Below are 14,628 nucleotides of genomic sequence, written 5' to 3' on the forward strand. Positions count from 1 at the left end.
ATTTAGAAGGAAAGTTTTAATGCAATTTACGAAGAAAAACAGCGAAAATTGTGTTGTCAACAAAGTTTCATGAAGAATTGGTGAACATCCAGCAATTTTTGCTTTTGAAAGTATAATAAATCGGTAGTATTCTGTAAAATATTACTCATGAACAGAGGATTTAATAATTCAGCAATTCAACGCCCAACCGGTGAAAACACGAGAAACATATGAACAGAATTAATCAATTAATTAAAGGTGAGTAAAGGAGTAGAGATGCTTTTGTGATTATCTTGTTCAGTTATCAAAGGGAAAATTACAGAAAAAAATAAATTCGATTTTATTTGTGAGGAAATTTACTTCATTTTAGGAAAATTTTTACTCTGATCTTGAAATTTTCCCTCAGATATTCTGAAATTTATGCGAAATATTTATCACCCAAATTTTAAAACAATGTAGCACTCCATTATACCCGTAAATGTACTCGTAATTTTTTTATCCAAATTTTTCGCAAGCCGTGAATGCACCGCGTGCTGCCACCTCCGTGCCCCGCGATGAAACTTCACGAGAGATCAATATTCAGCGAGTAAATTATCTCCCGTCGGTATTAGACTACAATTATCCACGAAACGTCACTGCTCGCTTGTCAAATATTTGTGTACAACATGGCGGATCATTGCTTACAAACATAAGTCCGCAGTGATGTAGTGTGACAAAGTGTGAAAATGGGAAACTGTCTGAGATTTTTAATGGATAAATTAACACACAGAGGCAGCAACAGAAAGTAACAGTAAATTAAATGCACCAAATTTCCAATTATTTAAATTGTTTCCCTTTCCCAGGAGCATTGTATTGATGATGAGCGGACTGGACAATGCGGGTAAAACAACAGTCCTGAATCGCCTGAGCAACGGTAAATTCCCAATTTTCTATAGAAACATCACTACAAATCGATCGCTCCTATAATGATAATAAAATTCCACAAAATATTCCAGCAAAATAATTTTCCGAATTATTTTCCCAAAAAATTCCCTGACTTCAAGTAATTATTCCCTTGTCATTTTGTTACAAAAAAAATAATTTTTTTTTTGTCACAAACTTATTTTATCAAGAAGATGTTTTGTCGGAATTACTGTGAGAAATATATTGACTCGCGAAACCGTGCGAATTAATCGATTCAACTTTCCAGAGTTCGATCCCAATGTCATGCCCACAATGGGCTTCAGAGTCGTGTCCCTGAGGCATAAATCATTCATAATCAGGGTTTATGACATCGGTGGGGCAGCACAGATCAGGGCCATTTGGAAAAGATACTATCATGACGTGAGTAAACGCATATTCAATAATTTAATCTTCATCGCAAGTATTTTATGCTCATCATTGATAAATCTTCATGAGCCTTTGAATGCATTTTCTTCTAGATTCATGGTCTAATTTATGTGGTGGATGCTAGTGACATATCCAGACTAAGCGAAAGTAAAATAGTATTTGGTGAATTAATAGCCAACGAGCATATTGCGGGAAAGCCAATATTATTGTGAGATTACTTACCGTAACATTTTCCATGTTAATATATTTTGTTTGAAACACTTGCACTGAGTGATAGCATCGCAAAGTCACTAAAACTATTTTCTCTTGTACGCACCAATCTAATTCAACAAGTGAATGTTGTTGGAATCAAGGAAATGCTTTTCTGATAATTATTATAAATTTTGAAAATGAAATAAGGAAAGGCACTGGTACTCAGCTTCATCAAGTTCTCACGTTATAATTCAGTAACAAAATTGTCAACCGAGATAACTTGTTTACGAACAATAGCTCTGAATCTAAGGGAGATAGCAAAATTATTGTTATTACATTTGTTGTAGCACTCCATCCGCTCCACAAAAAAGGTTTCAGTAAAAATTTTGCTAAGTTCCTTAGTTTCTGAGATATTTCTCAAAGACTGGTCAATCACCAAAATCGACTCATCTCGTTTTACTGCTACTGAATTATTACAAATGGACATGAATGTCTGATATGAATTTAAATTTTTAGACTGGCGAATAAACAAGACGTCCCCGGTGCCATTGACGAACTAGACGTCGTCGAAAATCTGGACGTGGAACACGCTGCCAACGCCATGAAATGTCCAACGAGAGTGGAAATATGTACTTCCACTCTTCCCGAAGATCCCAAGCTCGGTTATACAATGGGAATCGCAAACGGTTACAAGTGAGAAATTTATATTTTCCAATTATATTTGCATTAAAAAAAAGTGAGTATCGCTCTTCGATCGCGTACAATATTTATTCGCGACTGAAATTGAGACCTTTAGATTATTGATAACGATTTTTTGAAAAGTTTTAAGGCTTTCACGAAGTTATTTGATGGAATTTTCAATCGTTAAAATATATTCTGCCGATTCGTAAATTGAACAAGTGATTGAAGTAAATCGAATTACGCTTGTGACACCGATGAGACGATAAAACGGATACTATTTATTTTTAGATGGCTTTTGGATACGATATCGAAAAACTATTCCGTCCTCGATGATCGTGTGAAGATATCTCAAACTCCTCCACCTGTAAATAATCATCCCAGGCCCTCCATAATCTCAATGACCCCATCAAGAGCTTCGATCCGATCAAATCCATTCAAGCCGATCGGCCAGCTTGTGGCGAATGCGCAGAGCAGCAAATCAGTTTCAGTAAATCATACTAATCGTGAGTAACATACTCAGTAATTAACAATAACTCTCTAAATCAAATTTTCCCTTTATGTCCTTTGCCTATCAATCGAAAAATTCCAAACATCAACTATCACCCACTTAGCGACATAATTTGGTTTTGCAGAGATTGAAAAGCCACCGAAAAAGCTAAAAAAATTTCTACCCAAGAACAAAACAGCACCGATGCCCCCAGATCAACCGAAGAGTCGATCGGAAGTTGTACTGAATCATCGGGAGATTGAGAACGTTGAGGTCTTCCCTGTGAACGGAAACAATGACCAAGTGGCCCTTGTGACGCTGGATCCCCTAGCCCTAATGACTCAACAAATCAACCGACAGAAGCATCCTCGACCCTTTACGGCCCCAGCAAAGACCAATGGCATCACACTTGTACAAAACATACCCGGTCAAGTGCCCCAGTGACAATACCAGTCTTTTATACTGATCAACTATCGTTTGTACCTGTTAAGAGTGTATCTACTTCATCGATAAATAATGTATTCTTCCAAATATGGTAATTTATTGAACAAAAAAACGTTACTCCGCTCGTATTAATATTATTACGTATCACCCTTCCAATCCTCAATTAAAGAAACTGAATAAGTCTATTAAGTAAAACGAAAACGAGATTAATCAGTTCGAATATTAATCTCTTTTTGAGGGAGCTGTCTTTTGTTGCTTTGGAAATCTAAATCTTGATGAATTATAATTATCTTGAAAACTAGAACAACGATCTACTCCTGTCAGTAATTAATTCCTCGATATAACAGTATATCCCCTTTTCTCGCGTGTAAAATAATATATTATTTTTATAAGAAGTGCAGCATTCCCCAGTCAGTTTCAGCGCCACGTGCTGAACAGACATTTCATGATTTATTTACCCGATTTTCAATTTATATTTAATATTCCGAATTCCGGAATCATAAAATAATTCGTAGAAAATCGGCTTTAGCCATTTAATTGGATTAACGCGGAAGTTGTGTGTCAACCACAAATCATTATTAGCATATTATCGGAGACACTTATCAGAAATACGGGCGTGTGCACACTCGTAAGTATGCTCCATACCCCTCTCAAATAAGAGAACATCACATAAATCACGTGTACCTACTTGGCTGTGGTGATAGTTCATTCGTTAACAGACATATAATTATGCGAATGCTTTTGTGGGAGACAGCGAGTGAAAATCATCGAACGGAGAAGCATTTTATGATTTTAGTTGACTGGGAAAATATATCGACGGGATATCGACACCCACGCAAGCTCGTTTCACTGGGTGACAATAATTTATGTTGCAAAAATATAGTTAACATACAGCAAAATGATCAAGTACTGGGCGCATTAATTCTCTATTATGAATGTTTGGATTTTTTTAACGTTTTGAATTTTCTATTTGATCAATTTTATGGATCTTTGGTCGAACTAGTTTATTCTTATGAGAAAGGACTCCATTTCAAACTAATCAGGTCTGTTATTTTTCCTTTTAATAATTGGCTATTGTAATCGCGATCCTCATATTTCACAAATAAAAAAGAGATAACTGGGTGGGTGGGAGGCTTTTGGCAAAGAAAATGTGAAAACCGTCAAAACGGGATGTAGAAAACTCCCGGAGTCCTTGAAAAATCGGTAATCGTTTCACGAATCGAATGGCGTCGGCCAAATTGCCCTAACTATACTATTTCCAAAGATATAGACGAAAAACGGTATGATGCAAAATCCGGGCCTTTTTGCTCTGGGAGGTCTAGGAGCCGCGAAAAACGGATAAATCGATTTTGGAATTGCCCTGGAAGAACCCCACGTACTCCGTGGTAATGCCTTACCAACAGGCACGTTCACCACCCTAGTTCATGCGCCACCGCTACGAAATTTTGCGGTTGAAGCCACTCCACAAGCGTCAGCAATCTCCCCTATAATCTCTCCCCCGGGTCCCGAGGATCCTCTCCACTGGTCGCGCAAGCGTGTTCGGTACATAATGTATCCCTCCGCACGCGGATATTTCAAATATATTTGAATATGTACAAATTTTGAGTCTGTATACGAAAAGGTTGGTAAATGTAATCTGTAATAATGGATAATATGGAATTCATAACACGTGAATTCCGAGTTATTGACAATTCAAGACGTTCTATTTTACCCCACTTATCCCCAATTATTTTTAATAATTTATTTATCCCAGATAACCCAAGTTTTAATACTTTATTCATCCCACATAACTCAAGGGAGTCTTCCAGAGGTGTCACGTGACCCCACGGATTTTTCTACTTGCAGTAAAAATAATTTTATTTACGATAAAAAGCAAATTGTGTGCACTTACGATGCCCACATGTCGAAAATGGATTTCACCGGTATCAAAAAATTATTTTGCTTGTAATTAAAAGAATCACTTTGGCTTAGCGACTCCTCTGAAAGAACCCCCTTTGTTATGACTTATTTAGTCGTAAAGAATAGCCATTTTGCATAGAGACAATAGTCCTGTGGATGCATGGCTGCCGCGGCGTCGCGGCATATTAATTTCTTAATTTATTAACGGCGAATATGTCCCGAAATCGAGAGTCCAGCATTTCGCCGTTGTAACGTAAATAACACCGGGATGATGCCAATTGTCAACAAATACCTTAAATACAAAACAATTCTGTACTTACCCCGATCTCAGACGATTCCTGATGTCGAACAAAGGAACAACAACAACAAATGACGCACTGTAAATTAGTCGGAATAAAAATGCACTGAACTGACGACACAACAGCACAATTTGGTTCACTTTTGACTCTAATATATCAAGGAACAAAGTGACTAGATAACTGGCGAATGAACCGCACTAATTACACTAATAATCACTCGATGTTTGTCTGTTGAACTCGATAAAAAAACACTGGCACAATAGCACTACTTCGCAGCGGTGGAGGAGCGACAAACATGGCGTGCAACAGTTAGAGCGCCAAAAAAAGGGTTAACGCGCATGTGCGACGGGGGGGAAGGTGCCGAGCCTCCCGAGTTAGACCGACTAGACCCGAAGCTCATCATTGCCCAACAGGTGTCTCCCTCACCTCGATAAGTGCTGCCTCCCCCACGCGCAATGACCGCGCATTAACTAAAAAACTTTCTCGCCGCTCCGCGAGTGGCGTCGGGTCGTGGTTCCCCCCGAAGTGACTCTCATCCGCCATCTTTTAGTTGACGAATCCCCGTGAAATGCCGTGGACGCAGTAGGCGAAAGTTGATCGGATACGTGTTGTGCTAGTGCTTGTGACTCATTCCACCGCATCTCACAATCGAGTTATCAGAAAAAGGGAATAGTTCAATACGAGTTAAAACGGTGAGTCATATTAACGGATGGAATGTTGATAATTTTGGCATCTCTGGGTATTTTGAAGCTGTGTTTACGCTTGGGGTGTGTCAAAGTGCTATCGTATCCCCCTGCTCGCTTCCCTATTGTACCATGAGACTCTTGAGCTCTGACGCCAGCGCCCAGGGATTGTCAGAAAATGGTGATGCATTACACTTCCAGGCCCTTTATTGTCCTCATACATAACTGTTACGCGTCTCTTTCATTCGGGATACAGTGATAAATAAATTTTATTCGGGGTGGTGTGTCCCACTGCCTCGTCAAGGGTTCAGTGGTCTCTGCAGTCTATTTTCTTCCCTTTTCCGGACACTGGAGGGGAAAATAAAACAGACTAGCGTCGGTTCATGCGCGAGGTTTTCCCATTTTTTTTTTATTTTCACTTTAACTCGATTTTTTGGGAAACATTCGCGGACCTAGTGCAATATTTTCGCTGGCAGTGGTGGAGGGTTAGAACGAGTGTCAGGTCGTCGTCTGGACGCGAGCTAGAGAGCCAGCCAGCATGGGAAGTCGGAGGAACGCCTGAGGAAGTGTTTATTGTTTGAGGTATTAACCTTTGTGGGCTTCGGGGGAGGATTAGCTGAGGTTCCAGGGTACGTAATTGCGTGGCTCTCGTGATGGGTTCATTGATTTCGCTACGGTTCGTGCGGAATTTTTTATCTAATCGGTATCGATTTATTCGGAAACCAGCGACGAGCGGTGTTTGGACATTTGATTTTAGTCTAGACATTGTTTAATTAATAGATACCTTATAGGTTCCTGTTAAAGTCTCAGACTTCGGAATTTTTGTTTCTGGGGCTAGTTCTTCCGAGGAACTTGAAGTGTGTGCATGTGCCAAAAGCTTTGATTTATGTGGACTAATCTTTTATTTGAAAGAACCCATTTCCAATAATTAAACAATAAATAAATTAATCCAATATGGGCATGCTAACTTTAATTTTGTGAATAATTTTGTTTTGTTATGAATTTTTATTTCCTTTTTAATCACAATTTTTTTTAAGTTATGAATTTTGGTTGAATGTTACTTTCGTTCTGTTCAATGTCTTGAGAATAACTTTGAAAATTCAGTTGTAATAACGATTAACCAGATCGTAGATTTTATTCGATCTTTTTATCTAATCGTTATCATTTTTTTCGGTTATTAAACGGAAAAAAGTCCGACATTCAGGTTGTAATCGGTTTTTGATGAGTGAGGACAGACGATGAATTTTTTATGCTTTTTTTGGAGCACAGTGAAGGCTATGAAAAAGTCATTATGAAAACAGTTTTGAATAACATGAACTTCCAGATTTTTATATAAAATTCAATCTGATTCAACTACTGAGATGAATTTTTGAACATAAAATTTCTATGGAATCATTGTCGCGTGCTTTCGTTATTAAATGCGGGAGAAATTATTTTTTGAAATTATTTTTATTAGTTTTTTTAAGTTAAAGCTGGTGAAAGAATTTTTTAGTTGGTTATGGAAGATGACTGAATTTTTAGAAGATGAATGATTTTTTAAACAGATAAGTAACTCTTGAATTTTTTTTACAAAAACAATGTTCTGTAAAACACGTTTCCCACTTTTTATGAAGTACTTCCCTTTTCGGAGATTTTTTGGCTGCTTGGCGGATATTTTTTTTGAAAAACATAACTCTATGTTAAACTAACCAAATGCATATTTAATTTTTATTAAAAACATCTTTAAATTAAATGGACTGCAATTGAATGAATTTAGATGATTAAAAAAAATAATATTACAATAAAATATTGACAAATATCCATATTCATTTATTAATATCCAATAAATAAATAAAATTTCCAAAAGCCCCCGCGAAATAACCAAAAATTCTCCCTAACGTGATCCCCACGTTGGGCTTGTCCTCTAGCCATATAAAATTCCAGGTGTGGACAGAGTCACCCGTTGGAGCAATGTCTTACCCAATCTCATCGAATCAGTCGCGACCAGTGTCCCACGGTAATTACCAGGGTCCCTGTGACCTTCCGATGGGCTCCTCAAAAGAGCAAACCCTCATGTGGCAGCAGAATTCCTACATGGGTGATTCAGGAATTCACTCTGGGGCAGCCACCCAGGCCCCCTCACTCTCCGGAAAGGAGGATGACGAGATGGAGGGGGACCAGTTGATGTTCGACCTGGACCAGGGCTTCACCCAGAACCTCACCCAGGACCAGATAGACGAGGTCAATCAACAGTTGAGCCACACACGTTCTCAGCGTGTGCGAGCAGCAATGTTCCCCGAGACTCTTGAAGAGGGCATTGAAATTCCCTCGACGCAGTTCGATCCTGCTCAGCCAACAGCTGTTCAACGACTCGCCGAGCCCAGCCAGATGCTCAAACACGCCGTTGTCAATCTGATAAACTATCAGGACGACGCTGATCTGGCAACGCGTGCCATTCCCGAGCTCATCAAGCTCCTCAACGATGAGGATCAGGTGGTGGTGTCACAGGCAGCCATGATGGTTCATCAGCTGTCGAAGAAGGAGGCCTCTCGTCACGCCATCATGAACAGCTCACAGATGGTGGCTGCCTTGGTCAGAGCCATCTCCAACAGCGATGATCTTGAGTCGACGAAAGCTGCTGTGGGAACACTTCATAATTTATCTCATCACAGACAAGGACTGCTCGCCATATTCAAGAGTGGGGGTATTCCTGCACTCGTGAAATTACTCAGCTCCGGTGTCGAATCGGTGCTTTTCTACGCCATCACCACACTTCATAATCTTCTGCTTCATCAGGATGGGTCCAAAATGGCTGTTCGCCTCGCTGGGGGACTTCAGAAAATGGTTGCATTGCTGCAACGTAATAATGTCAAGTTTCTGGCTATTGTCACAGATTGTTTGCAGATTCTCGCCTATGGGAATCAGGAGAGCAAACTCATTATTCTCGCTTCACAGGGACCCATAGAACTTGTGAGGATCATGAGATCTTATGACTATGAGAAACTTCTCTGGACTACTTCCAGGGTATTGAAAGTATTGTCAGTGTGCTCCAGCAATAAACCAGCCATTGTCGATGCAGGTGGCATGCAGGCACTTGCCATGCACCTGGGTAATGCCAGTCAGAGGCTCGTGCAAAATTGTCTCTGGACCCTGCGAAATCTCTCAGACGCCGGGACCAAGGTCGATGGACTCGAGGGATTGCTCCAAGGATTAGTCCAGGTTCTTGCCTCCAACGACGTCAATGTCGTTACCTGTGCAGCTGGAATTCTCTCCAATCTCACGTGCAATAATCAACGTAACAAGGTAATTATTTACAGAAAATTGATGAACTTTCTTCTAATTATGTTTTCAAAAATCGAGCTTCCAAAAATTTCTTTAACTTCTTTGTTTTTTCCTCTAATCCTCTAGGCGACAGTTTGCAATGTTGGGGGTGTTGATGCCCTCGTGCGTACAATTGTGAACGCTGGTGATCGTGAGGAGATCACAGAGCCAGCAGTCTGTGCCCTACGCCACCTGACCTCACGTCACGTCGAGGCAGAAATGGCACAGAATGCTGTACGTCTTAATTACGGCATTCAGGTGATAGTGAAGCTCCTTCACCCACCATCACGCTGGCCACTCGTCAAAGCTGTCATTGGATTGATTCGCAATCTGGCGCTGTGTCCAGCCAATCACGCACCCCTGCGTGAACATGGGGCCATTCATCATCTCGTCAGGCTTCTTGGTCGAGCATTCCAAGATACAGAAAGGGTAATTCGGTTATTTCGATTTATACTGATAGGGCTTTGATGCTCTGCCAGGGGACATTTTCATGAGTTTAATCGATTTACAGCAAAGAGCCTCTGTGACGGGCATGGGAAGCCAGCAAGCTTACGCCGATGGTGTTCGTATGGAGGAGATCGTTGAAGGGACTGTTGGCGCACTTCATATTCTTGCCAGAGAATCACATAATAGGGCTATTATAAGAGCTCAGAGTGTCATTCCAATCTTTGTTCAGGTAAGTTTCACTTTGTTTGAATATACGAAGTCTGTCACATTATTTTTCATTGCTTTAATATTGTTTAATAGTTGCTGTTCAATGAAATCGAGAACATTCAACGTGTGGCAGCTGGAGTGCTCTGCGAACTGGCCAATGACAAGGAAGGGGCAGAAATGATAGAGCAAGAAGGTGCAACAGCACCACTCACAGAACTCCTTCACTCTCGCAATGAGGGTGTCGCAACCTACGCAGCAGCTGTCCTGTTTCGTATGAGTGAGGACAAGCCTCAGGACTACAAGAAACGTCTCTCCCTAGAGTTGACTAATTCATTATTCCGTGAGGACACGAATATGTGGAATAACACTGACTTTGGAATGGGTCCAGATCTACAGGTGAGGAATTACATTCATCCTAAATTGATTCTTCCTTTCTTATGAGTAATTATTCTGCTGTTATCATTATGCTCGAGGAATGTTCTTATGAATGGTATATTTAGGTGAATTACACTGATGGAAAAAGAAGATTTGTCTAGTAAATATTAAAGATTAATCGAAATATTTTTCAATATATAAATTTTGCTTTCCACCAGCGTAATATATCAGTAGGTAAATCTCGTGCCAGTTTATTTTATTCTGAACATCTTTTAGCTTATCTTGTACGTAGAAATTCAATTAAATGTTTGTAGAGTAGATTTTTTAATCAACGAAATTGAAGGTAGGGGTTGATAACAAAATTATTCAATCACCACTAAGTTTCATTGAATGCCTTATCGTTCTTATATGTGCTTCCAACAGTCCATAAATGGTTAAGGATTCACGATTTCTCAGTCTGTTTACTCTTTTCCGAACATGCCCGAATAGCTTATTTTTTCATTCCAAACGTTTTAATCGTTCAAACAAATCATCATCATTGTCGTGTTTATTAAATCATGCCTTAATCCAGCGTAGGGTTTCTCGATTTATTAAAAAAAAAAGCATTTGTTCAGTCAGTTCATGTATGATACATATAGAAGTATAACATAATGAACATACTGATACAAGAAAAAACTTCCATCAGAAACAATAGCACCAGTCATATCAAGCATCTGGAATCAAATCTATCTATCTATTAGAAAATGAAGAATCATCTTTGCAAATCAATCTCCAATACACTCAATCGAGAAATCCTAATCGATCGTCGTAATTAATCAGTTTGAATGTTATTGTTTATTAATTTTGAGACGAGCGTAAATGACGGACTTTGTTGTATTTACTTTCGTTGAATATTCAGTTTTTTTTATCCTTTACAACATCATCTCCAGGACATGCTCGGCCCTGACCAAGGCTATGATGGTATGTATGGACAGGGACCTCCTAGTGTTCACAGCAGTCACGGTGGACGTGGTTATCAGCCGCAAGGTAAGGAAAATATCCATCTCATCGAGCTGTACATAATTTCATTGAACATCAATAATTTCCAATTGTACATTAAATCGACTCGTTTAACATACCTAATCCTCATTAAATTCTAACAAATCATCGGCTGAATAACAATGCTCATGGATATATTTAACATTGTGTTATTTTGACAGCAGCATAACCCACGGAATTTATACTAAAATAAATGGCAACGAGAGCTTAAAGAGAATCATAGGTGAAATATCAATTGAATTTCTAATGTGTTTTTTTATGCTTGACATTTTTTTTGTATTTTTGTCATCTTAGTGTGGACAGTTGCTTATTTTCAACAATATTCGATCCATGCAATAATTAGTGAATTCCGCAAGTTTTAATTGCTCAATGTCATTTGTTCATTTATTGAATATTTTTTTATTTCAATGAGAATTGTCTTGCACTGCATGTGTGTTTGACTGCTGATGTGGTACATTAATAATTTGGATTGAGGGGCGGGAGGGACCAGTCATCCTTTAATTTTTGTGCTTTCCATCGAGAAAATAAATATGCGAAGGAAAGGAAATTTCAAAAGCCGATTGAGGGCCGGCGAAAGCCCTCGCACAGAAAGAGCAATCAACAGACTGCAAAACGTGGAGCTTGTAGTTCGTCATGCCTTTCATCTTTCTCTCCATCTCCCCTTCCCCCCTTTTTTCAAGCCCCCAATCCTCCCCTCCCATCCTTCAACCTGTCAGATGTTCGTTGAAGCTAAAAAATCAATAAAGCTTCACTTTAAAATGGACCATTACCTCTGGCTCATCTTCAGGCTGCAACTCCTGAAGATTGCGACTGCCATGTGAAAAGGGTTTTTTATAGTCCAGCTAAGAGGGATATATGATCTTTCTGTGAATAAGCAAAGGAGGTTGAGAATCCCTGGGAAATATGAATTTTCGAAAAATAATGATTTGAGATTTTCTCATGGCAGTTTGGAGAATGCAATCCCAACTCAACGCGATCGATTATCGATTTTACTGAATAGATCGTCTTCAATGATTAATCATTTCGGATGTGCAGAGTGAAATTCGTAGATTTTTTTTTTCATTTCGAAACTCTGTTTTCAAGCTTTGGAATGAAAAAGAAAATAGACTCCTCTGGACAGGTTCTGAATTATTGATCATTAAAGACGGTCCATTACGATATTTGTGTCACTTTTTAGTTGTTTGTTTTACGCCTCTGAAACTTCAATTTTGGGCTATCCTCATCCCATCTGTCCGTCGTGCTTCACCCTTTCTTATAGGAGGAATATCTCAGAATATTACCAAGAAAAAAAAATTTTGGGAAGTACTTTGACACTAACAAAGGAGCTTTCACTAGAAAGTTCGGTATCTTCTTAAGATTCTGAGGTATTCATAATCTACATTAAATTTCAAATTTTTCTTTTATCATATTGAAAATTCTCTCTTTTACCGTTAAAAAAATTTATATTTCATACTTTCATAAATTAAATGGATTAAATAAATAATGAACAACAATTTTCTGTTCTTTTTTCTTAGCCGGTTATGACCAGATACCAATAGACTCAATGCAAGGATTAGAAATAGGGGGTGGTTCAACGTATGGCGCTATGGACGCTATGGATGTGGCACATGAGGGTGACTTGAGCTTTGATCATCTGGCTGAGCTTCCAGCGCCGCCGCAAGACAACAATCAAGTCGCAGCCTGGTACGACACAGACTTGTAAAAAAAGCCCCATTCAAAAAGGAGAGCTCTCTTTAAATGTCTGTGGACACAGGCAGCGTTGGGGGCTCTCCTCGAAATTAATGGGGGGTAAGGCCGGGTGAAATAGTATTTTTTATTGAATTCATTTGGCATGACGTTCATGAATAAAAAATCATCGATTGAGACACAGAAATAATTTTCACTTGACTTCGAGAGTGTTTTTTTTTAAACAAAGGGAAATGCATTCTCTCATTCATTATTCAACGGTTCCATATTTCCATTCAGCCGTAAATTTACACGTCAAGTGTACTCTCAACAATTTGTCCCGAGTATTAATTAAAATGTAATTGAGATATCCCAATGAAAAATCGTTATTTTATTCATCAACAAAACGACGAATTACTCTTTACTTTAGCCAATGGCTGATAAAATCTATTATTTTTTTCTATGTATTTTAATTTTTATATTATATATTATATACCCAATTCTCGTGTAATGGGCAGGATACGCCTACAAGTGAGGCTCTTATTCAATCTTTCGTTGAATTTTCTTTTGCAATTGATAAAGAATCGACTGAAATAAGAGAATATTTGTTATACAAAGTGAGGAAAAAGAAATTACGTCTCGTGTATTTTTTATTTGTCTATAATCCCGTTAATGAAAAAATCTTCGTATCATAGCATTGTAAGAATTGGATACTGTTTTATCGAGAAATCATTCGACACTGAAATGAGTAATCATTTGATAATCATTAACAAAAACGGAGATTCACAGGCCATAAGAATAAATAATTCTGTTTTCACGTGAAATTTGAGAAAATGAAGATAAACTATTTATACAATTTTTCGTCCCCCTGAAGTGTTAGTGCAGCTCGACTATTAATTAAATTAATTACAATCACGTATTAAACATAATTATATCAATGGATTTTTCGCATTATACATTTTACAGGGTAGTAATGGAGAAAACACAAATCAAGATGAATTAAAATTAAATATATATTAATTTCATTTATCATTAATTAATACGTAGGTAAAATTGCACCGAGCGGATTTTTTGGAACAACTGTTCGAAAATCCGTGCGTCGTCAATGTAAATTAGATTTAACGACAAAACAAATAAAAAATGGAATATGTAATTCGTACAGGTATATGTATCGTTTACTTGTCAATACGAATAAAATAAAAACGTAAAAAATCCATTTAACTGTTGCATTTAATCACACGTGCAAAAGAAGTATTATTTTTTTCACATATGTGATTAACACTCGACGACACTACACCCGTCAACAAACACTAAACAATAAACCGAATTTTATTGTTTAACAATTTTTAATAACATGTACATAATCTTTAATATTTCCAGCATTTAACACACCTCCACTTAAGTGATGATTTTCTTCTGCTTTTTCACCTGTAAACAAATCACCACTGACAATTTTTTATATGCCACAATTTGTTGCATATTTATTTCTTTATACTAATTTTATGTTTAAAAACCAAACTATTCCCATTTATGATTCATCCCTAAATACCAACTACTCTAAATTCCCAAATCCATCCGTCCTGCGAATTAATTCTAATAATAA

General features: G+C 38.1%; 2 protein-coding genes across 8 annotated transcripts; both read left to right on the forward strand.

Annotated features, from left to right (window-relative positions):
• The first annotated feature begins 563 nt into the window (after window positions 1–563).
• LOC135161954 (ADP-ribosylation factor-like protein 13B) lies at window positions 564–3,231 on the forward strand. Its single transcript, XM_064119983.1, has 7 exons — window positions 564–763; window positions 822–892; window positions 1,169–1,302; window positions 1,401–1,516; window positions 2,017–2,193; window positions 2,470–2,684; window positions 2,814–3,231. The coding sequence occupies exons 1-7, from the start codon at window positions 705–707 to the stop codon at window positions 3,110–3,112; spliced, it is 1,071 nt and encodes a 356-aa protein (XP_063976053.1). The 5' UTR covers window positions 564–704; the 3' UTR covers window positions 3,113–3,231.
• A 2,614-nt stretch (window positions 3,232–5,845) lies between these two features.
• Window positions 5,846–14,241, forward strand: LOC135161299 (armadillo segment polarity protein). 7 transcript variants are annotated; one of them, XR_010298759.1, is made up of 8 exons: window positions 5,846–6,002; window positions 7,917–9,275; window positions 9,381–9,722; window positions 9,805–9,969; window positions 10,041–10,343; window positions 11,252–11,348; window positions 11,522–11,583; window positions 12,875–12,951. XR_010298759.1 is itself a non-coding variant. In XM_064118746.1 (7 exons), exons 2-7 carry the CDS (start codon window positions 7,944–7,946, stop codon window positions 13,060–13,062), a joined length of 2,427 nt encoding a protein of 808 aa, XP_063974816.1. In that variant the 5' UTR covers window positions 5,846–6,002; window positions 7,917–7,943; the 3' UTR covers window positions 13,063–14,241. The 7 variants fall into 7 exon arrangements, 5 of the variants coding, with proteins under 5 accessions (XP_063974816.1, XP_063974819.1, XP_063974821.1 ...); XR_010298760.1 differs by having other exon boundaries at window positions 11,525–11,583; window positions 12,875–12,950; XM_064118746.1 differs by lacking the exon at window positions 11,522–11,583 and having other exon boundaries at window positions 12,875–14,241.
• The last annotated feature ends 387 nt before the right edge of the window (window positions 14,242–14,628 follow it).

Source organism: Diachasmimorpha longicaudata, chromosome 4 (assembly GCF_034640455.1).
Source record: "Diachasmimorpha longicaudata isolate KC_UGA_2023 chromosome 4, iyDiaLong2, whole genome shotgun sequence".
Lineage (NCBI taxonomy): Eukaryota > Metazoa > Arthropoda > Insecta > Hymenoptera > Braconidae > Diachasmimorpha > Diachasmimorpha longicaudata.

Coding starts and splice junctions, on each gene's coding strand:
- LOC135161954 (XM_064119983.1), top strand. CDS start 705: ATGGGAAACTGTCTGAGATTTTTAATGGATAAATTAACACACAGAGGC. Junction 1,303..1,400: donor GGAAAAGATACTATCATGAC/GTGAGTAAACGC, acceptor ATTTTCTTCTAG/ATTCATGGTCTAATTTATGT. Junction 2,685..2,813: donor TTCAGTAAATCATACTAATC/GTGAGTAACATA, acceptor TTGGTTTTGCAG/AGATTGAAAAGCCACCGAAA.
- LOC135161299 (XM_064118746.1), top strand. CDS start 7,944: ATGTCTTACCCAATCTCATCGAATCAGTCGCGACCAGTGTCCCACGGT. Junction 9,723..9,804: donor CATTCCAAGATACAGAAAGG/GTAATTCGGTTA, acceptor ATCGATTTACAG/CAAAGAGCCTCTGTGACGGG. Junction 9,970..10,040: donor TCATTCCAATCTTTGTTCAG/GTAAGTTTCACT, acceptor ATTGTTTAATAG/TTGCTGTTCAATGAAATCGA.